Source organism: Sycon ciliatum, chromosome 1 (genome assembly GCF_964019385.1).
Source record: "Sycon ciliatum chromosome 1, ocSycCili1.1, whole genome shotgun sequence".
NCBI classification, from domain to species: Eukaryota; Metazoa; Porifera; class Calcarea; order Leucosolenida; family Sycettidae; genus Sycon; species Sycon ciliatum.
In genome coordinates, this window is record NC_088643.1 from 66,302,841 (window position 1) to 66,327,481 (window position 24,641).

At 47.2% G+C, this 24,641-nt stretch overlaps 2 protein-coding genes across 3 annotated transcripts; one reads left to right on the forward strand and one right to left on the reverse strand.

Annotated features, from left to right (window-relative positions):
- The first annotated feature begins 2,595 nt into the window (after positions 1–2,595).
- Positions 2,596–9,326, forward strand: LOC135804952 (serine/threonine-protein phosphatase 6 regulatory subunit 2-like). 2 transcript variants are annotated; one of them, XM_065318934.1, is made up of 3 exons: positions 2,596–3,796; positions 3,839–4,875; positions 7,726–9,326. In XM_065318934.1, exons 1-3 carry the CDS (start codon positions 2,927–2,929, stop codon positions 8,072–8,074), a joined length of 2,256 nt encoding a protein of 751 aa, XP_065175006.1. In that variant the 5' UTR covers positions 2,596–2,926; the 3' UTR covers positions 8,075–9,326. The 2 variants fall into 2 exon arrangements, with proteins under 2 accessions (XP_065175006.1, XP_065175005.1); XM_065318933.1 differs by having other exon boundaries at positions 2,598–4,875.
- Positions 9,327–10,392: 1,066 nt separating this feature from the next.
- Positions 10,393–24,518, reverse strand: LOC135804953 (serine/threonine-protein kinase 32A-like). Its single transcript, XM_065318935.1, has 11 exons — positions 24,019–24,518; positions 21,148–21,203; positions 20,280–20,608; positions 19,438–19,475; positions 18,439–18,534; positions 15,846–15,943; positions 14,991–15,107; positions 14,247–14,372; positions 13,254–13,361; positions 13,042–13,106; positions 10,393–12,676 (listed from the first exon to the last, which is right to left on the reverse strand). The coding sequence occupies exons 1-11, from the start codon at positions 24,068–24,070 to the stop codon at positions 11,599–11,601; spliced, it is 2,163 nt and encodes a 720-aa protein (XP_065175007.1). The 5' UTR covers positions 24,071–24,518; the 3' UTR covers positions 10,393–11,598.
- Positions 24,519–24,641: the final 123 nt, after the last annotated feature.

The window sequence follows — 24,641 nt, forward strand, 5'->3', positions numbered from 1 at the left end:
TGACCAAGCTTCGCCAAAGAAAAATGTAGTGAATTTGAGCTTTCCTTCGCTGAGAAAAGCCATTCTTCATGGAAATTTGTCTTTGAAGTTGTTGCCGTTCGATCGTTCTAGTCACCGAAGTTTGTTGCCTCCTTGAGATGCTCAACGAGTTTTCGTCACGTCAAGGGTAGTTTTGCCGAGGAGAAGAGTATCTGTGTAGCTGTTTTTTGTTACTGCTGGGGCCCCGCTGATTCCTTGTTGGCCCCGCTGGGTCCAAATCTCTAGCAACATTTAGTGGAAATTGTAATTTATTCAGTGGATTTGAAATGGAAAAAACACCAAGAAAAGTTACAGCTGGTATGCAGGTTAGGCGGTGAAAAGTTGTGTAGTACTAGCCGTGGAACTCAGCACCTTGTGAGAGATCATGCGAAAGCCATTGAATTTGTGTTGAGTATTAATGTGTTGTGTGGTGACCAAAAAACTCATGCATATGAATATGCATGTAGCTCCAGCCTCATCCAGTCTGCATTTAGACGATGCAACAATTGGCATGGATATTCCCCTGATGAAACTGTACGACATTGCATCACCGCCATACAAAGCAATTGCTGACTTGCTGCCGGAACGCTTTAAATACAGAGTTCGTTGCAGCAGGTGCCAACTTGCAGCACGCACGGCGGTACAACAACGTGATTAGAAAAGCCATTCTTCCTGTTGAGCTGCAAGACGTGTGTATTCCTGTGCTCCACCTAGATCTAGGGATTTATCCCTGGATTTACGGTGCACTTTGTGCTGACGCACATCAAATCGATATTGCACTGAGCAAATGTATGTTTCTTGCTGCAGATGACGGTGACTCTGCAGCGTTTACAGCACTAATCAATGCCTACAAGAACGTACACGGCACAGCAACACAACAACTACACCTACAGTTAGAAGCACAAAGCATTCTTAGGCAGCTGCAGTGTGTGACGCTGCACATTCAGCAGCAGGAAGTAGTGGCTGCTGGCTTGCAGACTGTGGCATCAAATCTGCACTTCCTATGGAAGGAGAATGAAAAGGAACTCAATTTGATGAATGAGAGGTGATGTGGCTCGAAAAGAGCATGAGAAATTAACAGTAAAAGATTTAAAAAAAGCAGCTGGCCCGTGCGTAACTTCCTTGGAAGCAGTACTGCCACAGTACCAAATAAAGCGGCAAGCATATCACTCAGGAGCATTTGTCGTCAACCACATACACCGTGCGTTGAAACCGGATGTCATTGCTGCCCTCACTTCTGTTCCCCTTACAGTCGTGCAGAGCCGCACACCTGCGGACAGCGGCGAGGTTCAGCTGCTTGGCCAGGCAAAGTCCTTGAGAGATCGCTACTCGAGACTCTTCACAGAGTATGTATGCAGCATGTCGCAAGCTGTTCAGCGGCAAGCTGGTTTTTACAACAGCAACAAGGCAGGTTCTGGGTGATGCCATCCACACCTTCATGGCCACCTGCAGAGCGGAGGTTCTGGCACGCAAGTTAGGCAATGTGACTCCTAAGCTTCACCTTCTCGAGTGCCATGTCCTTCCTTGTACAGGGTTGAAATTAATTCTTGCTGACCTGTTCGGCCACACACTCTGAGCTCCTCTGATGAGACCTAACAAGGTTGAAATTAATTCTTGCTGATCTGTTCGGCCACACACTCTGAGCTCCTCTGATGAGACCTAACAAGGTTGAAATTAATTCTTGCTGATCTGTTCGGCCACACACTCTGAGCTCCGCTGATGAGACCTAACAAGGTCGAAATTAATTCTTGCTGATCTGTTCGGCCACACACTCTGAGCTCCGCTGATGAGACCTAACAAGGTCGAAATTAATTCTTGCTGATCTGTTCGGCCACACACTCTGAGCTCCGCTGATGAGACCTAACACTGTAACAGGGTTGAAACTAATTCTTGCTGATCTGTTCGGCCACACACTGTGAACTCCGCTGATGAGACGTAACAAGGTCGAAACAGCTATAGCTGTCCGGAGATTGAGTAAACTTGACAAAAAGTTCTCCTCCGATCCGAGGCGCAGGTTGTCATTTTGCGAAAGAGTCCTGAGAAGCACATCTCCTTTATCTGCTACTGAGCGGTATCCGTTGCACTTCGCGGAGCACAGCTGCCTCCAACAACATTTTTGACGAGCAAGGGACTGAAGAGACGAAATCCATAAAAGTACTATTTCAAGTATTCGAAGTGACAGAACCTTTTCTTTCTGCAGAAATGATCATGAAAATTTGAAAAATGCGATGAGCGTACCCACGCTTTCCGTGTGACCTCTGTTGCCAGGGGCGTTGCTACAGGTCGCCGCCATCTTGCCAAGTGACCTCCCCGTAACAGCCGTGAGCTTGTCAATGTCACGTCAGTGCACGTACAGCGGCTAGCTATCAACACGGGAATCGGTAGCACGCGATCTGGCCAGGTGACCCCATGGCCCACGCACGCATGCGCTTGGGTTTCCTTACCTACAGAAAAAATGGCGGCACATCCCCGACCGTTTGAAGGCGTGAGCGAATGAGCGAAGGCCCATCGTTGCCTGTACTGTCTGTACGTACGTGTACATTGTAGTACAGACACAGTGTTCACGTCGTTTGTTGGCTTTGTTTGCAAGCTGGCATATGTACTGTGTGTACATGTAGATCTACTGTCTGTGTGGGGCACATCTGACACTGCATGAAAATCTGCCAGCAGCTTTTGAAGACATTGCAGCGAAATGTTTCCTGCAGAGCTTTCGTTTGGAGTATTGACAAATTCTTCTATTTGTGCTGTGGAGGTGTGATGGCAAAAGGAGGCCAGTTGAATGTTCGTCTATGCGTAGCTCGAGTTGGGATATGCAGCTTGGATGTATGAGGACTGCTGCAGCTACTGATGGTGGTTTGTTCTCTTCACTTAGTTCTTCGGCTGCCGACGCCCATGATTTATCGTCAAAATGTTTTGGAAAATGCGAATGCAGGCTCCGTCTGCACTGGACGATTTATTGGCTTCAGACAGCTGTACTTTAGAGGAAGTTCTTGATGAAGAAAATGTAGTAGATGAGCTACGATCGAATAGAGCTCTACTTGACTTTCTTACGCGTGGTGATATTCTCAGTGAGATAATAACTCTAGTAATTGAGGAGCCACCGGATGATTTAGAAGAGAGTGTTCGATACAAGCATCCCCATGTTGCGTGTAACCTGTTTTCGTTGGAGCAGAGCTCTGCCAACGCTCTAGCTGACAGCATTGTGGCGGATGAAAGCCTCCTGGACAAACTCTGGACATTTCTGGATCAGGATGCTCCTCTGAACCCTTTGTTAGCTAGCTTCTTCTCTAGAGTTCTGCTCTCACTGCTGCAGAGGAAAGCTGTAGTGATGATGGAGTATATGAGTAGCAGAGATGGAGCACTCCGTCAGCTACTAGGTCACATTGATACGTCAGCCATAATGGACTTAATACTGGGAATGGTGTCGGCTTGTGACTCGGCGCCTCTGCGAAGAGACCTTGTACAATGGTTTCGAGATGCCCAACTGGTAAGGTCACTCGTTGACCTGGTACACCCATCAGTGGATGAGGACAAGCAGCGAAACGCCGCCCGGGCCCTGTCAGAGCTGGTTCGCATGTGCTACGACCACCTGGGACGGACCTCTGATGTCCTACAGTCTGACCCGCTTCTGGATATTTTGGAGCACGACGATACCATACAGCGCCTGCTGAATAACATCCTGACAGAGAGTGCTGAAACGGCATCGCCCACCATCCGTGGTGTGCATGTACTCCAATCCATGCTGACATTGCAGCAAGGCCTGACAGACCAGTCCCAGGTTGACGTACCTGGCGTAGCCAATGAGGAAGCGGCGCGCCAGGTTGTGGCCAGTCTCACACCGTGGCTATCTGCGTTTCATCGGCTTTTACTAGAGCCGCCGACGAGTAGACCAGTTGTGACCACGGTCGGAACAATAGCCGTACCTGTTGGTCCAGCTCGCTTGGGCATAATTCAGCTCCTTCTGCTTTGCTTACAAAGTAATGTGCCTGAGTTCATGGAGGAATTCATACGTCTTAACATTGGACCAACGCTATTGGATCTGTTCTTTCAGTACATGTGGAACAATTTCCTCCACACACAAGTGGAGCAGCTGGTGGTGTTCGCTTTCACTAATAAGACAGCTACGGCAGGAGCGTCCTCGTCTTCTGGAACAACATCTATGAGCACAATGGACTCTACTGGCTCGCAGGCCGAGAAGGCAAACTCTATTGGTCTTGGGCTGCTGTCATCGTACCAGCTTACCGAGAAGCTTGCTCAAGCCGGTATTGACAATGATCGTGAGCAGGGTGCACCGGGTGGTCGGCGGCGAGGCTACATGGGCCACATAGTGAGCATGTGCAACACCATTACCAGCACGATGGAGAGTGATGAGCGAGTCGCGGCCGCCGTCAAGGATGTGTGCGACGAGCAGGAGAACTGCCTTTGGAAAGAGTGGGTTGACGGCGGTCTGGCAACGGCTAATGAGCGTAACAATGCCCTACTCGGCGGGCAACAGATGATGGATGATGATCCAGATGAGATTCTAATGGAGCCAAGCAGCAGTACAACGGACAGCATTCACCAAGCTTTCCTCAATTACCAATCAGAGCAGCTCAGCACGGAGTTTGCTGACAGCTTTGGCTTTGATGAAGAAGAGCTTGGGTTTGCTGAGCCTTCAGTATCTGCACCGTACGACGAAGCTGCTGCACTCGACTTTGACCTGGTCACTGCTGTGCAAACATCAGAGGAGGATCAGTTCAAGACCTGTTGTGAAGCTCGGATAGAGCAGTTTGGAAACATACCGTCTTGGGATGACAACTGGTCAGCAGTGAAAACGAGTGCGTCATCCTCTGCTATGGATGAAGACCTGTCAAATAGGTATGTGGTGCATCCATCTCTCTCTCTCTCTCTCTCTCTCTCTCTCTCTCTCTCTCTCTCTCTCTTCCTGTCTCTCTATTATAGCGAGGCGTACCCAGAAATAGACAAGGAAGCAAGCTTTTGGTGATAAATAATTGAGGACTACCTTCCAAAGAGCCCTGCTCGATTGTATTCCCGCATCTCGAAATATGTTTCCCGGCGAAAAGCATGCAGTTGACGGGTACGTGAATGTGTCTGTCCCTCTCAGACCGCCATATTTCGATTGAATCCAAGATCACACTTTTCGTTCTGTTCAGTTCAACTCCAAAAGTACTGGAAGAAGTAGAATTGGATAGTTGACTCCCGAGTCTTTTTTCGTGGAGTTTGAAGTCCGAAATAGTGGTAGCGACCTCGGCAATAGTTCTATAATATTATAGGAAGCTATTTGTTCCCCACACTGGAGCTCGCGCTTTTTCCCGCTGACCTGACTTGACACTTGACTGCTTCCTGACTGTCATCCACAGCACACGAGAAGTCCATCGAACCTTCCACTCGGCAAGAAAGCACCACTCCTTGCTCAATACACAGTGTTTCTGGGAGCTCACCCCTCGTCAGTTGAGCTTGAGTAGGCTGACAGAGACGCTGTGTTTCCAGCGCAACAAATACCTCGTGAACACCAGGTAGCAGCGTGAGTCAGTGTCGCTCATGGATAGGTAGAACAGACACTGAGGACCCTGAGTCATTCACAACGCTGTCATCTCCATACCAACTATAGCCCATTAGCTTTTGGCCATAAATGGTTCACACTTTGAGTTTATTTGGTCTATTTCTCCAAAAAGCAAGCCGTAACAAGTACTGTAAGACATGTATATATAACGAGGAAGCAAATCTAACGTTTTAACGGCTGACATTTCTTCGTTATAATAAGATCCGTTGAGGCCGTACTGCTTCATATATGCTGTGTGTGGATATGGTAGAATACTGCAAGATCGTTAACATATCTTCTCGTTAACCTATGAGTTTTGGACAATCGTTAAATTTGCGACTCGTTATAATAACATGTCTTACAGTATAGTATTTCGGCAAGGTTTTGCCCCAAAAACACTGAATTTGGAAAACCATGAAAATCCAGGTCGTTTCACTCCACTTGCAACAATGCATTGTGAGGTTCGAACTCCAGTTGAGGTACCTTTTTGGACCCTTTTTCGAATTTCAAAATCCGCGGCACTGCAACGTGTATGATAAAATCACGAAACATCACCAAATACGGGAGCTCGCCAGAGCCTGTGCCCATCTTTTTGTGAATGGACTGTACAGGGAAACTGGTTTTAGTGATCTTCTGCTTTTCACGACCATTTTTCCATGCACGGACAGTTCTACACAGAAACTGTACCAGATACAGCGATCGCCTGCTTTGCGCGACCAGCAACCGGCTTTTAGTGTACCAGGTGTCATATCTGACCTGCATACACTGACGAAAACTAGCCAAGAGTGCTATCCTGGCTGGCAGGGTTGAAGTGCGCTCTGAAGCAAGTGCATGAAGTCAACAGACGTGACAGTGCAGGGTGCGCTGCATGCACTTGAATGAGGTGTGAAACTCATGGGTGCTTTGCCTGCACACAAAAGTATTCTATGCTCCACACCTGTCAATATGAGTACATGTAATATACTCCCAGCTGTTACCATAAAGTTCCGCAAGAGCGCACCACCACCCTGTTGTAGTCGTGTTTTGGAGTTGGTGTCCTGTCTGTACGTCATCCAACACGTATCTTGTACACACATTGCCCATTTTGCATTTTGGAATCTAAACCCAGCTTACCATTGGTTTACCTTAGAGCAGATGCGAGCCCCACACAAGACCTTAGTACCCTAAGGTTCTTCCATGCCATACAGTTTTCCTTTCTCTTGCCGTAAAATCAAGCTGGGATACTCTCGTAGTACTTAGCAATACTGTTTTTAGGAGGTGGATGGTCAAGGGTTGTGTATGGTCATACCTGTTTTCTGTCAGTATTTGATGTACTCGATATCCTCATAAATAGTACGTGGATACTCATGTGGTGTGAATGTCTGAATGAACGTATGATCCTCTTGGTGAGGTTCAGTCGCTTGTTGACGAGTTTGAAATGTACAATCCCTGTGGCTGCACTGTGTTGGTGACAAGTATGGTATGGGTACACTGCGCCCGACGTCGATATAGTGCGCCTGGCCTGGTGGCATTTGAAAACCAAGGAAACAGCCCCTAAATTATCATTATTATTATCAAGAGTACATAACCAAGAGTGTGCAACTCCTATCTCGAGCTGCGATGGGTTCACCCACGGCGGAATTTTTTTTATTGCGTCATTCTTTGGCTGAAGTATGATCAAGTGCGTATGCTTTCCTGCGCATTTTTTGTGGATACGGTGAGAGTTCACCAGGTTCAAGACACATCGATCTATCGTCCGTTGTTCTGCTTCGCCTACCGTAGCTGTGATGTACAAATTCTTTGTGCTTTGATCTCTGGCTACGCATGATGGCATCAACGAGCCAAACAGCCACCAAAGACTGATATCAGTCATGAAAAAATTCCGCTGGGGGATCGTTGAGTTGCACACTCTTGGTTATGTACTCTTGTTATTGTTCAATTTGGTGTTGGTTTGAAGTTTTCATTGTACTGTTTTTGTGTTGTGATCTTCTTGTCCATGGTTGTGTGTGTGTGTGTGTGTGTGTGTGTGTGTGTGTGTGTGTGTGTGTGTGTGTGTGTGTGTGTGTGTGTGTGTGTGTGTGTGTGTGTGTGTGTGTGTGTGTGTGTGTGTGTGTGTGTGTGTGTGTGTGTGTGTGTGTGTGTGTGTGTGTGTGTGTGTGTGTGTGTGTGTGGCTCGTTGACTACAGCAATGATGACAGACAAGCAGGCGAAGCTGGTGCGTCATCTTCTTCTCCTCACACCGAGAATTCAGATGAGACGGAAGCTGTCAGTTCTCACAGGCAATCTCCGCACACGCATGTCATTGAAATCAAGGAGACTCCGAAAGTCACCGATCTAGATGATAGCATCTTGATGGACGATACTGGTGATAATGATGACGAAGGTGAGAGTATAGACGAGGACGCAGCAGGGAACTTTGACTTCCTGACCGCTGGCCTCATGTCGAAGAAATCTGTGGAGGTTTCTGATATTAGGGCAGACGCCGAAGCAGCGATGAAAGAATTCGAGGAAGTCACTGGCATGGCCTCGTCGTAGACAACCCCTTTTGTCTTTTCTTTTTCTATTTGTTAGAAGTCATTTCTTGTAGACAGATTTTTAAGTAGGTTTGAACACAACAGAGGGAGACTGTGCCTTTTTTTCAGACGTGCATTCTTCTCTCCGCCATCCTCTGTATCTACATGATTACCATGGTTACATGCGCACCCCTGCCTGCTGGCCAGATTGGCAGTATTTATATTTTGTCGCCTTTCTTTAGTGACGTTGATTTATCAGAATGTGGAAAACTATAGCATTGCGTGCGCGCGCGTGTGCGTGCTGTGGTCAGGTGCACCGGTCGCAGCACCCATCGTCGTCGTCGTCGTCGCCACGTGCGCACACAATCTTCACAAACACAGTCCTTATCAACGCGCTCTGCTTCATCACATGCAGTTCTATTATCTGACGTGTCTTCTTGCCATATGAAATACTCTATTATTTGTGCCTGTACAAATCCTGTTTCAGTATTTCCTTCATTTGTTATCATAAAACACACGCTAGGATTATGTACGCATCATCATCATCATCTCCGTTCATGTCTCTCCGTGTGTTTGCTTTTCGTCTGTCTCTGTTTTCACACCTTACCCTGGCTGGCCATCTTTGTGTGTTGTCTCTACTATACGTTTCTGTAGAATCTGATGTTTTTCTCACTTCCTTCTTGTTGTACCAGTGCCCTGCCCCCAACTCACACTCATGTAATACTAATCCGCTGCCCCTACTGTTCATTTTTCCCTTCTGCTGTGGCCGTATGAGTTGTTATTTGCTGTCGGAGTTGTTCCCCCTGCACGCCCCTACGCCTCCGCCCATTCATAGCAATGCATCCTGGCATATCCTAAGGCACTGTTGACGGCACATCCAATAATGATAATAACAACAGCTACGACCAACAGGGTACTAAAAATTATTATAACTATTCATTTGATACTCTCCTATTGGCCACGCTCTCCGTTGCACAGTCTTCTCTCTCTCTCTCTCTCTCTCTCTCTCTCTCTCTCTCTCTCTCTCTCTCTCTCTCTCTCTCCCTCTCTCTCCCTCTCCTTCTCCTTCTCCTTCTTTTGCTTCACCTGCACATTCGTTCTTGTCGTTGTTTTGTATGCTCTGCTGAGGATTTGATTTGGCTCTCTTCAACTCTTGTTCTTTCACTCGTTGAGTGCAGATCTTCCTTCCATGCTGCATACTACACTGCTTCATTCATAATGTACAATGGCTGCATCACCAACAGTCCACCATGAAGACGTTTCCCCTTGTCGAAGCTATCTCTTGGTCTGTTGTGAACGTTGGTATCCAAAGCGAGCGCTTGCTAACACCAGGGAGTCGTACCCAAACCTGTTTTGGGTACGACTCCTGGTGCACATACATACAGCCAAGAATTCATAACCCCTTGATACAGCAGATAGGTTTGGGTATGACTCCCTTGAGTGGCATGCAGATATCTCCAGCACATGCACATGCGGTGCTGTTTTTCAAGCAATACTTAGTAGTCGTTCATCTTGAGGTACACATGCATGGAAGATGGTCAAAATACGGCAGTGAGTGCAGGAAGTAGGAACATGTGAAACACACATCTCTAGCCAATTTTCACCATCCCCCAAGAGTAAATAAAACGTCTGTACTCTTGATGGAACCGGCAAACTCAACAGATCTGGAGAGTTACATGATAGTATCACTATCATAATGTATTGGGACCAGGAAAGCGTACAAACTCCCCGATGAGGATGTAATAATGGGACGCAGCCGGTCAGGCATGTCAGATCTTTTTGTAAACACAGTGATACACTTACAGTAAATAAATACAACAAAATTAGTCATGTACACTGCACAGTGATTGACTCTCTTGTCGGGCACGGCATAAAATTTAAAAATTATAATCCTGGCGGGAATTTCTTCATTCATGCACTCATAAATGCATTGATGGAGATTTCTGGTTCATTCTCATTTTTCAATATGGTTGGTTTACCAGGTCAGTAAAGCAGTCCCATGAATGTCCCTGGCCTGGTGATGGCCCAGCCTGAAAAGCGCAGTCATAATTAGATACTGTAAAAGCCATAATTATAACGAAGTGCTAACTCTAACGATCGTACGAGGAGACATCTGTCGTTAAAATACAGAAATCGATACATAATACTATTGAGCGTTGAGAATGAGTGAAAATCGTTACCTTTGGTACACGTAAACTAGTCAATTTTGGGAAATCGTTATATATGCGCCTCGTTAGAATAATGGCTTTTACAGTAATAGGACTTGGTCATGTTTCGTTCTATCGACAATTCAAAACCTACCTTCGTCACACTCAGCACCAAGGCCGATATCGGACAACATTTAAAAGCAGCAGAAACCAGTTTTAAACCACTGAAATAAATCATTTTCTTCAAACAACAAAAATTAATATGCTGTCAACAAGAAAGACTGGATTCGGACAACAGAGAAAGCGAAAGAGAGAGAGAGAGAGAGAGAGAGAGAGAGAGAGAGAGAGAGAGAGAGAGAGAGAGAGAGAGAGAGATTGCGGACAGGCACATCCAGGGTGCGGAATATGCTCAGCAAAAAATGGCTCAGAATCAAAAGTCGATGGAAAGTGAGATCTATTACAGTATTACCGAGGTATGACAATGTTGCTCTTAAAGTTAGTTACTATGTACACATGCGTCATAATGCCGGAGTTCAAGAAAGGGACGCGGTGGTGGATACCCAGCAAAGGAAAAGAAAAAAAGGTACGGACCCGGAAGAAGCAGGTTTGCAACTCGAGCGGAGGTAACAATAAGTAGCGACGATGTGCACGGCATGTTGATGATGATGATGATTGATGAAGCAACAAGAAAAGGGAGGGAACAGAATCCTAGTGTGGACACTGGTATGGGTAGTAGCGGTCAAGCCATATCAAAATCACACACGGGACAGCAAGTAAGACGGAATGAAAGCAAGAAGGAGCGGCAGCGGCGGCAATAGGAACAGCCGCAAGATTGACTGAATAGCAACACCAAGATGTCGTCGATAGATCTCAAGTGGTGTTAGCTAAATAATCACAACAAAACAACGACGCGCATTTAAAAACTAGACAGCGACAATACTGGGGACATGGAAAGATGTTCGACAGACATGAAGGGAAAGAACTAGCTGGCTAAAAGAAAAAGAAAAGAAAAGAAAAAAAGAAAAGAAAAACAGGCAGAAGTAGAAGATGACCGTGTTCTCAACAATAGCTCAAAAAACTGAAAAGTAAAGCACTCCGAAATTGTATGGTGTCAGTCAAAGGTTGAGTGTGCTGAAAGCAAAATAAGAACGCTAGACTAAAAGGCAGTGGCGGCAGTTGCAACAACCTACAGATAGGGTGCAGCATAAAAAAAGGCACATCGACACTGCAAATGTAACCGACATGTCTCAGGTCTCGGCACACGAAATAGGCTATGAACCTTTGTCAAACTCCAATCGACTCAAGTCCAATAGCAAGTGGCCAAAGAACTAGTCCACACATAACAAAACTCTACACTTGGGCGGCAAGCAAGGCAAGGTACTAACTGTGCCGCTCAATCTCACACGGACGATTGCTGGGGTGGAAGGGCAGCATCAGCAGTATCACCAGTAACAGATTCAGAACACACTTGTACTTTAGCTTGACCATCTTCAAGCTCGTTGCCCGGCTCAGCCGCGGCTTGGGTTTCCGTTTCAGACGCCGGCTGATCTTCCGGCTTGAGTACAGTCTCAGCATTGAGTACAGTCTCAGATTCCATTGGTACAGGGGCTTCAGACGTGGCTGCCGCAGATGCCGTCAATTGATCAGCACCAACGGGTTGCGGAGTAGCCCCCTCATCAAATATACTCGATTCGCCTGTAAGGCCAGGCGAGGTGGCAGCTGGCACAGAAACCTCCTCAGTCACAGAGCTAGGCAGTACATCTCCTACACTGTCCATGGATGTGCCAAACTCGGCCGTATCGACCAGCGGGATCATGGACGACTCAGAATGCGACGCCATCTTTCTGTACTGAGGTAGCTCGGCCTGCAGTGAGGTTCGCTTTTGGCCGTTGGCAGATGCGGCGGCTGCTGACTCCGTGTCCAGTATGCTATCGCTCTCTCCAACTGCCACAACCGGTTCGCCACCATCTCCTATACTCTCTGTCTTTACCTCCGGCACAGAGACTGTGGTGGAGCCATCATCCTGACAAGCGGCAGCAGTTGCTTTGTCAGCTCCCTCTGTCACCACTTGGGGCATAGACTGGATTTCAGCAGCACTTTCGGATACGCTAATGAGCCGCTTGGAGCTACTGACCTCAGCATCCTCATCGTCCTCATCATCATCACCACGCTGCAACTCCGATGAAACAACAGCAGGTGTAGCAACAGGACCGCCAGGAGGAGTGTCGGAATCAGCAGAAGTGGGCGAGTTGGCCTCCTCGTTGACAACAGAAACAACACGGCTAGCACTGTCTTCCGCACCCAGCTCCAGTGGCGCAGAGGTGCGATTTGATAGCTCTTGTGGCTCGATGGAGTGTAGTGACACAGTATTCCTGGCAGCAACACCAACACCGTCGGTACACTCCGTTGAGCTTGGCTTGGAGGAGGCTGGAACGTGCTCGACATCCTCACCAGATTCACTTCCCTGACGACCACCTCTGCAAGGGCACACACATCACAATGATATACACCTACATGTGATCCGGATATTGACGAAATACCACCAACATACAAGACAAGGTTTCATCAACAAGAAAGTGCAACCTCAAAGGTCAAGGAACCTAACTTGCTAACCATATAGATGATCATCTAAATCATGATTTAATAACATAATATACTCCAGGATGCAAAAAGAGAGAGAGAGAGAGAGAGAGAGAGAGAGAGAGAGAGAGAGAGAGAGAGAGAGAGAGAGAGAGAGAGAGAGGCCACACACATGTACTGTACATGCCCGCCGCCAAAACTGGTCACACAACCACACATACACACGGCCACACACATATGCGCATACAAAGCAAAAACTTACTTGAGACGGTCGAACGTGAAGAATTTTTGTTCTAACGTTCTAAGATCGTCGCCAATGGCAGCTTCCTGGTGACGCAAACAGACAAAGACGGCAGAGAATATGCGTCAGAACAATCATCCAATACTGATACCGATACAGTGTATTAACAGCCAGGCAAAGAAAGATGTGAAAGGAAAGTTGTGCACTAAAGCCAAAGAAGCTCCCAATCTAACCTCCTCCTCGGTGCGCTTCTTCATTCTCTTCTTCTTCTTGTGAAGCGGCTGAGGTTCCACAATCATCTCTTCCAATTCGTGCATAGGATCACAGTTCATCAAATTTGCCTAAAGCGAAACACATCACCAATACACAGAGCCAACAGTAACAAGTCAAGCTTCGTAAGGACATGTATCGACAGAGATCACTTGCGGCAGGGAAAGGCAATTACTGTAATAAACAGAAAATTGCCAATCAATGATCTTGCAGAGGCAAGGTGATAACAACACTCACACACAACATACCTACCATTGTCAGTAGCATACTAGATACCACCATAAAGGAAAAATCTCCAACTACATGTACCACAGCTCAAGTCCTTCTGGGCCATACAACAAACAAACGAGTGCATGCCCATTCATATACTAGTAAATTAGTAGTAATACCTCCTACTGAGTCAGCTGCCAAGAGTTCAGCTCTGACAAGGTTGGCAATGCAGATGAAAGAAATGAACAACCTGACCTGACGTTGGCTATCAGCATGCACTCGACCGAGTCAACTCTACTCGGCACGTCAATCGACCTATAAGCCTACTGCGCGTGTGTAGAGTGCGAGGAGACTCGGCACAAAGTTTAAGTCCTCGACCGCAAACACACACACACACACACACACATATTTACGCCAAGAGTCCATAACCCCCCACAGAGTGCGCAACTGGGATGGGGTTGTGGGACGGCGTAATCCGCGATGTACATCATTTTTGGGTCGGATTTGCATCACTCCGCCGACGCGGTCCACCACTGAAACACTTCCCCATACCCATGATGTCACACTATGACGTGCAACACGGATTTCGCCGTCCCAGACCTGATCAGTGAAGTTGCGCACTCTGGGGGATTATGGACTCTTGTTTACGCTAATAGCCAGCAGCTGTGTTCCCAGAACAGAAAGCAGAGTCTCTTTACTGCTAAGAGAAGCAACCACTAGATGGCTGCTTCTGGCTAGGTACATACCTGTGGCGTGAAGGACGGTTGCACTTCACACCTGCCGACCGCAGCAAAGTCAATGTCCTTGAAGAAGTCCAGCTCTTTCATCATGTCAAGGCTCTGCACACGCCGGGAGACTGTCATCCGCAAGAACTGCAGCACAACCCAACGCAAAAGCCGTGCGCAACACAGGACAGAGTGAGAGTGGTCATAGCACGGACACACAGAGCCGCACAGACACAGTCTGCACTAGTTCCAGACAATTATACCAACGCAAAAGCCGTGCGCACCAAGCTCATTCTGTCTCTAGCACGTATATGTACATGCACAGTCGTAGTCAATGCAGCACAGAACGGACAGAAGGGATTCTAAGCACCCACTGCCGGAGACTAGTGCCTGAAAACGCAAGCAAAGACAGTAAGTCCTGCGAAGGCACCCTAGCCACCAGGCTTGTATTCCCCATCACAATGCTGCATACACGTCAGCACGGTAAGAGGACAGGAGCTCGTTCCGTGTGCTAGCACCTGCGCTGTAAAACAGTGAGCGAGCGCCCTTAGCAGCTGTACGCATAGATCTTCTATACGCACAGTGTGCGCGAGCACCTCACGGTGTTGAGCACCGCTCCATCTACACCACACAATGTACACACCTGACTACGTGTCAAAGGGCAGCGTAACATAATTAAAAGTGGTGGGCCCCTCTCACTGTACAGTACCATGGTACATTGAAAACACAAAACACTGCGACCAAGACGAAAAAGAACCTACTGACCTGCTGAAGAGCGTGGCAGCACTCCTTGGTCAGGCTTTGCGGATACGCCACTTTGCACGAGCGGAAGTACTCGCGCAGCTCCTGCTCCGTGGCGTTCTGCTGAAAGTGATACGGAAGCTGAACAAGGCCACAACAACAGTCCCAAAACTCAACAGACGGTAGATGCTGTGCAAGAGCACAGGGTACACTGTACATCAACGGCGATGCCTTTCGCCAAGAGGTATGGAAACCCTGGCATGAACGCACATGGCTGGAAAAGCAGACTACGCAATTACAGGTCAATTCTTCCATATCAGACATTTTTCCCCAAACATACAGTCAACCTCACGATTAACGTCCCTTGATCGGGCCATGAGAAAAGTGTTGTTATTCACGAGTCGTCGTCATCGTGAGGTTGACAGTACGCAGTCAAATGTATACTAGATCTGAAGATAGTGTCGTCATTCACAAGTTGTTACAAGCGAGGTTGACTGCACGTGTATTCATGATAGCGGTCTATCGCAATACCACACGCCATGAAGATGGAAGAATAACAGCATGCAAACATGCATAGTGAAGCTGTGTACACACAATGAAGAATAACCTCTCTTCTTTACTTCAGTGTCGCTTACAGGCCACTGGCCTTCTTACGGGAGACTGAAGGGTAGCGAACAAAAGAGCTTTTGTCTCATCTTTTTTTGAAGTTGATGGGTTTGAATCCAGAAGCCTGTGGTTCTGCAAGGCACCGGAACTAACCTATCGCGCAGGGGTGCACCCCACTTCTGACAGTGCTATAAAGGTCGCACCTGCACAGTCGATGGCAACTGTTGCAGAGTTCCTCACAGACAGTTGAGCCAAGCTGTCACTCCCACTCACCTTGCCAACAACACACTCATACATGCTGATCCCCAGACTCCACCAGTCCACCGCAGGCGTATACGCGCTTTTACCAGCACCCACCAACATCTCCGGGGCTACAGCCAAGAAAACAACAGGGCCGAAAAGAGGACAGGTCTCGAGCTAGTACGACAACCTTTTCAGCCCACATCCCGCATCCTACCCCCCCCCCCCCCCCCACACACACACACAGTTTCTGCGATAGTGCTCAACACACTACCTGCAGAGGTGTGCACACACACACAGTGGAAGGAATGGAAGACAATACTGTATACTAGTATCACCTTATTTTCGGTGTTGTAAAATTTCGGTAAAAGCCAACCCCTGACCTTTCGGTGTAAGGATAAATTCGGTATGCATGGCACCAAAAAACAAAAACAAAAAACGGCTATTCCTCTAATATCTCCGGCTAGGCTCCACATATGTACATGTATATGTACTGTTAGGTACCTCCTCCCGTACCTTTTCTAGCTGGCCTGCATGCACTTACGTACTCACCTTTTGTCTCCTTTTGTTCCGTTGGCCTGGGTAGCTACTTGCGCGCCCATATTTGCCATAGCTACCCAGGCCCTTTATCTTGCCGTTCAGACTTGATGTCTCTCTCTCTTTTCTCACTCGTCAATAATCACCATGTAGTCGTTTCGTTCGGCTTGGTCTCTTGTCTCGTCGTCTATAATAAATGTCGTTCCCACTAACTTGTTCCCGTTGTCAGTCGTCCTGTTTCGAACTCAACATTGGCGCCCGATTATTGATCGACCCACGACCCTGAGATCATCCCATGGCCAGCCGTCCTCAACCACCATTCGTCTCGTCTATGTCAACCTCGTCTCGTCCATGTCAGTCTCGTCTCTCCTACGCCAACCTCGTCTCGTCTCTATCAACCTCGTCTCTCCTACGCCAACCTTACCTCGTCTATTCTCGTTCAAGCCATGCAGGTCAGCTACCTTTCTCTCTTTCTTTTTTTTGTATGCTTCTTCGTCAAATTTATTTTCGTGAATTTTTTTGTAGTGTGTGCGCGCGCGTGTGTTCGTAAAACATAACCAAGTTAGGGGTCCGATCATGGTGAGCCACGCTCTAATTTTTGGATGTTTAGCAAAAGTGTAACTAGGCTGTATTAGCCGTGCAAAATACTAGTAATTCACGTTCCTCGTCAAACTCCAATAGTTATTACACACAATAAGTAGTACAGGAATGATGTGTACGAGTGCATTTTTAGTACACACTTTCGTGAGATCCATGCGCGCGTGCAGTATGTGCATGTGTGTGTGTGTGTGTTTTCTCCTCCAGTTCATTTTTTTAAATCTTTTTCTCTCTTTTTTTTCTCTCCGCGAGGACGCGGGATTTTTTTTCATGGAGGGGTTGTATGTTAGGTACCTCCTCCCGTACCTTTTCTAGCTGGCCTGCATGCACTTACGTACTCACCTTTTGTCTCCTTTTGTTCCGTTGGCCTGGGTAGCTACTTGCGCGCCCATATTTGCCATAGCTACCCAGGCCCTTTATCTTGCCGTTCAGACTTGATCTCTCTCTCTCTTTTCTCACTCGTCAATAATCACCATGTAGTCGTTTCGTTCGTCTTGGTCTCTTGTTTCGTCGTCTATAATAAATGTCGTTCCCACTAACTTGCTCCCGTTGTCAGTCGTCCTGTTTCGAACTCAACAGTACTATACCAGTATACAAGTTGATTTTTTTAATTTGACAGTGATTTTCATGATATTTACATATTTTTGGTATTTCGGAAAATTTAGGTGTAATGTTAAATTAGGTGATCCAGGACCAGTACCGAAGTTACCGAAATTTAAATTACACCGAAATAAAGGTGTTATACAGTACTTATTACTGTAGAGGCAGAACATTCCGTCCAACTCCAAAGAAAAGGAGTTCGTCCGGTTGAAAATTCCGTCCATGGATCATAAGAGTGTATAGAAAAGCTGGACAAATCGACATTAGTCCTACATTTAATTTAGTCCAAAAGCTCCTTGGACGAAAAAGACGAAATTAAATTCCAGACGAATATTTCTGCTTATACAGTAGTTGTTCCACTACCATCTCCAGTGTATGAACATTGCACATCATGGTAATATTATTATTTCAAGTCATGTGCCACACAGCACACTTTACTTCAACCTACAGTAGCCAGTGCCTGCACAATGAAAGTCATGTTTTGCAGATTTGCAGATAGCTGACATCAAGAGTACATAACCCCCAAGAGTGTGCAACTCCAGCTATGGCCCTATGGTGTGTGTCTGCAGCGGCAGAACTTCACATCACGCAATCAACCCGTACACATTATTTGCACTCTGTGCATGATAGATGCAGGGTTGTACGCAACCCAGCTTTGGGTACAACTCTCTTGTGGTCACTTCGCACTGTTTGCCAGCGTAACCTTTTGAACCATGTCACGCGATGTGAAGTTCTGCCGTCGCAGCACTGCATAGAGGTTGTGCAGGGAGTTGCACACTCTTGAGGGTTATGTACTCTTGCTGACATACACCCTGCATACCACACACACACACTGACACACGTGTGCGTGTATGTGCGCACACAGGTGCAAAACAGAAGAGCGTGTGCTTACCCATATACGGACGTGTCCCCGCAAGCGCTCTGGGCTTTGAGTTACTAGAACTTGAATACTTGAAAGCTACATTGAAATCGGTCAGTCGAACATGACCTGAAACAACACAAACAAATCGTCAGGTGACGTTATCAGGACAACGATCAAAGCTGAAAAAGGAAGTCACGTCCCTGCATGCACAACACAATTCAGGACTCTCTTCCTGGCAAATCTTATCTGGTAATTCAGAATGACCATTGATATGACGGGCACACACCTCACACCAGAAATGACCAACATGCAGCAAAGAATATGGGCAAAACTAGTGGTGAAACAATTATACCGAATACTGGAGTACTCACTCGGATTTTTCAAAAATAATCGTACTCGGAATAAATCAGAGTACTCGTTCATAGATGGTACGGGCATTTACCACAGAAATCTGCAGTTTCAGAGCAGCAGTCGGCAGATATTGATGTTCAGAGTGTGTGGTGAACATTTTGTTCACGAGTAGAGAGAGCCCAGATGACCCACCAACTAATATCCCCGAGAAAAATGACTTCTACTTGGTTCAATCAGGGTTGTATCATGTGATTTTAAGGCCCTTGGTGTGCAATTTTTAGGAGATGAAGAATACTCGAATACTCGAATATTCGATCGGAGAAAATCAGAGTACTCTAACTCGGGATCTCAGTGCCAACTTTCACCCCTAGCAAAAACTCAGCATACATGTACCAGCAAGTCAAACCAGTTTATACTCAGTTGACATGTTTGTTGATTGTTATTGCCATAGTGACAATAATTGCGGTATCAGCATCGCCATCTACATGACCTGGTGCCCATGGTAACCAGACCGGCAACTCAACACGCACAGAACTGCCGAAAAGTAAATCCAGCATGCCCATGGCATCTACTCAAACTGCACCGTTACACACAGAATAAAGCCCTCTGCTGCACATGTGGGTTATGCCCCCAACCAACCAACCACACATATACACAGAGTGCTGGGTAGCACCTCACCTGTTGATTCTAAGAGGATATTCTCTGGTTTTATGTCTCTGCAAGCACACAAGCACACACACAATTCATACAGTTCAGACATTAGTCACATGCCAAAAGTTCCAAAACACAAGCGAAACAGCCAAGTCAGGGGAGGGGCACATGCACCAACACTACATCGGAAGTTACACATAGAAAGATTTCCCCATAGCATACCAAGGCGATGCATAGCGTATAATAAAGGAGAGAAATGTGTGTGTGTGTGTGTGTATGTGTGTGTGAGAGAGAGTATAGTGCAGTGTTGCCACATCATTATAGCCAAATATCAGTAGACTGAAAAATAAAATGCATCATCCGGGGGCTTTGCCCGCCCCCCCCCCCCCTTCATAGTATCCCCAATATACCGTAGAATCCAGCGGATAAACCCACCCGCGCATAAGCCTAGGCCAAGGTCGAACATCGCCAAGCTTCGTTGTACAAACCCACCAGCGGGATTCTACAGTGCACACGACTCAGGCTGAGTTTGCCGATTTCCCCCAGACAGCTGATGTTTGCATTGTAGGCGAGAGCTATGGAAACACTCGTAATGAGCAGTAAAGGCCAAAATTCTGGACCATGACTTCTAAACCTTGCACAAAGGTCAATTTTGGACACTTTCACGGCTGTTGTCGGCAGGAGACGGTCAATTGTCGATTGTCGGCAGGTCGTGACAGGCCTCAAAAACCGGCAGGCTACTGACATGTCGGCAGGTGTGGCAACACAGATAGTGTGAGAGAGAGAAAGAGAGAGAGAGAGAGAGAGAGAGAGAGAGAGAGAGAGAGAGTATGTGTGCGTGTGCGCATGCTTCTCAGCTCCCAACTCACCTATGGATAATACGGTTTTCATGCAAGTAGGATAGCGCCATACCAACTTCACAGCAGTAGAGTCGCATGCGAGTCTCATCAAACGACGCCTGGCGCAAGTGGAACGACAGGTCACCACCGGCCATGTAATCAACGACGAAAAAGAGATCCTCCGGATCTTGAAATGCATACCACAGGTTGACGATGAATGGGCATGTGCCGTCGAGGTAAGCCAGAATCTCCTGCTCGCGCAACGTGTTCGTGCCACTCTTCGAGTCGATGCAGTTCTTCTTGTTGATGTATTTCATGGCAAACTGCGTGTTTGTGTCGCGCCGCTCAACTATACACACCTGCAGAAGAAGAGATGGAGGTAGCAGTGGCAGCAGCACATTAGCTGACATAGTGTAAGTTATTAACAAACACACACACTCACTCACACCCTCCACACTGACTAGCAGTCAACACCGATGGTAAAACATCGTAATGTGTGTGTGTGCGCGCGCGCGCGCGCGTGTGTGAGTGCAGGCTCCCACATCATCCATCCCTCTGCAAACATCTGTCAGAAGATGATGGCAACAAAATACGAGTGGGATAGACCAGGTTCTAAAAATCGAGATCAAGTCAGAATGATGTGGTTCAGATGCGGTTGCATGCTCCATGGTGGGTGTCCCTACCCTATGTATAGGCAAGATGTAAGCATTACTGGTGCACGAGACTGGCTCAACTGTGAACCCAAGCACCAAGAACATTGAGCCACGCACACACAGCAGACTACAATACATGCTGGCAAATCTACTCCAATCTCAAGATCAAGCATTTTGTTTCAATAGAGCATCCCCTTCCAACACCCACCCACATGTGATCAGAAGTAGCGCCCAGTATACTGTACCTTTCCAAATGCACCTCGGCCAATAGACCGCAGCACGCGAAAGTGGTCGAAGCTGACTGGACACGGAAAAGGGAGAGCACAAAGAGCAAGTTGATCTACATGCCAGGAGTTAATGTCGTACCGTTTCAGTAGCCATCACATCGCTGTCACCTTCAAATAAATTCACAAATTCATGAACTTTACACAGATAACTGCAGGAAAATCCCACTCCGGCAATCATGTCAAAGTTCAGGCACGCAAGCTGCAGGGGCTTCCATTGAGCTTCAGTGTGCTTGCGTCCAGCGTGTGTGCTTGCACACGAAGCCAGGCAGCTGCCCATTTGAAGCACTTCTGACATTCACACCCACACCACCACCGCCGAACAAATTCTCCTGATCTACGGAGAGCTAAACACATGCAGTGCTGCCAAACCGTCCAATTTTTCGGACAGTGTCCGATATTCGAAGGCTCTTCCGAAAACCGGTCCGAAAAGGGAAACGTCCGAAAAGCAGCCAAAATGTCGGAGATCATTACTTTCCTATGCAGAAGTCCTGTATTTTCACTTTTCAGCGCAACTGAAGGCACAACTCACTGTACACTTTCTTCTAAAAAGGCTAGCGCTTGGCTGTGGAAGTGCAAAGTAACATGCCTGGATGGCATGTACACTGACAGTCTGTACAGAGTCAGTGTGTGACCACACTCATCATTACAAAATTCATGACAACTCCGGGGTGCCATATCGGTTACCATGGCAACAAAGCGAATTTTCATGGTATTTTAGGCGATATTTTCTCTGTAAAAAAATTGCTGAGGAGAAAAATTCGCACCATGTGGCCAGCCTTGGCAGTGAAGGGTGTCCGATTTTAGGCGAAAATTATTTGGCAGCACTGCACATGACATAGCATTGGACCTCAGCAGCAGAACCCCTAGACTACAAGGCTAGATCTACTAGAGTAGGAGGGAATGGGGCGCACTACCTCCTGCCACTGTACCCATGCTAGACAACATCTTCCAGTGCCCTCATGCAACAGACAAGAAAGCTGCAAAAGCGAGACCCAGGTCAGGGAACTGTATGTACATGTATCCGATGTCTCCATTACATCCCCCTAGTCCCTAACACACACACACACACTGGTCCTGGTCCTGGTAAAAACTGCCATTACGGTCACGTGTCCCCTCGCGGGGCCGACAACATGGAAAACAACGCGCGACGGCAGAAAGTCGGCAGTCTGCCGAGAGATCACGGACCATGTTCAATCGGCACGACAAGAGAGCCATCTCCGGCAGCTATGGATTTGGAATCCACGAGTAGAGCGGCAGCACCGGCCACAGGCCCCAAAGTGGGCCTTGCAGCATGAGAGGGCGAGCTGCACACGCGGCGGCGGAGGAGTCGCCTGAGCAGCAATGGCAGACACCGCCGCCCGGCACAGAGCCCGAGACGATGTCGCGGGGAGCATCCACACACACACACCATGTACCACACACACGTACCACACACACACACATGATGACATGTGTGTAACAGTTTACAAGTTACATAGACTGGTGGCCAGAATAACAAGCCAGCACTGTACATCTACTAGTTGAACATTCCATTTCCCAGTGCTCATACATTCGACTTAATCATTTACTACTTGAACAGGTTATTCAAAGCTACTCCGACTAACACAACACACAAAAAACTGAGTAAATGACACAGAAAGTGACACCGATATGCAGCCTAGTAAAAGTACGCACTGGCTAAGATACTGTACACTGTAGGGCCTAGGGACTTGTAGGGACGGGACAAACAGTTTACCATACCATTACTAGTGTAGGTACATAAACTAGCCCACACTAACATCGGCACTGTAGCCTACATGTATCCAGCGGCTCAGTAATCAGCAACATAATTATACCACTGGCGAATGATAAAGCCCGACACTGTCTGCACTGCAGGCCAGAACGCAGCCAATAACTAACAAAGAGTCACTTGAAATGGACTGCATGCCAAAGGGAGCAGATGTGACAAGTGGGTAACACTAATACAGTCATTATGTCGGAATACAGAAGCCAGAATGGTCCAAGTGTCACGCTGAGGGATCATCAGGCACTGAGTCTGTGTGCTGTGGGTACTGTGTACTCAAGTAGACTAACAGCACTGTGTCGCACCATGGCAATGATCTTGGACTCATTTGATTTCTAATCTTTGGATATCACTGACTGACCAACAATACACTACGCACACGTATACAAACTACATCTCACTTCCACTGTTCCAGCACCATGCACCACTGCACACTAGCACTACTTTATTATTAATTTTATTCATTCATTATTAAATTTTCATGGATAACCCAGCACATCCACCCCCCACCCCAAAGTAAGTGTAAAGGTGACAACTGAACTATTTACTTCATTATTGCTTCACTTACTACCGACACCACAAGGACAAGTAGACCTACTAAGTACTAGTGTACGAATACCGGTGCGCAGTATCGACCGGCACCCGTAGGTCAATTTTATTAACAAGAACAAAATAATTTCACATCAGTAACAAAGAGTTGCTGCAACCATTGTAACGATACATCCAGGAGGGGAAGTTACTAGCAGTTATGAGATCCACCTTTCTGCATGATCAGGCCACCAGGAGCAGTTTTCCCTGTTCACTTTCAAACTCCATTGAACGCCGATAGGTTCAGAGGTGGCATTCAGCGCCCTGCCCTATTATCACAAGCTAACTGGCATGATCATAAATTCATAATAGATCAAGAGGAGGGGAGCATACCGCACAGAGTACAAACCTTGAATTTTTTTTATGAAACGCAACGAAATGCTTCGCCGATCTCCATCGGGCGTAAATATGAGAGCACATGCGCCAGATAATTGTGTCTAACACAGTCATTATCTTACCTTCGGCATTGAAGTCAATGTCGACCTCGGCAGAAGAACAGCAGTTTCCCATTCTTTCAAGAGAATGGGGGCAAATTGGCTAACCCAGTCCAGCGATGTAGCACAGCATACCACTATTTACAGCGACTAATAAAGCTGAACAAGTTTACTGAGGCCATGTCGCCATCAGGCTCTCAGAATCCACACCCTCCTTTGCGTCCAACACTCCAAAAGCAAATCGCCGTGTACGAGAAAACTTGAAATGCCACCAAGTAGAGGGACAACCGCGACAGCTGCAACGGCGGGCAAAATGACACAAGTCAAATCGCCAAAGATGCTGCGTACGACAATTTACTCCGGCCACTGCAACCGGGCAGCGTCAGTTGCCGAAGTGGATAGAAAACAAGACAAACTCTGCAAAGCTCAGGTCACGACAGCTAGAGTCGAGACTGACGAGAGTGAACGAAATGGGAACACCAAAAACAGATGCTTGGCGAAACCTGCACAGAGTCACACGTTCTGGACTCAGTACAAAAGCCCCAAAGCTCCTCAAAACCAGGGAGCCATACATCACACAACCCGTGCCCAGCTTTCCTGCATAATGCAAGCTACAGTAAATCTGACCCGAGCACGGAGTTGTCAAC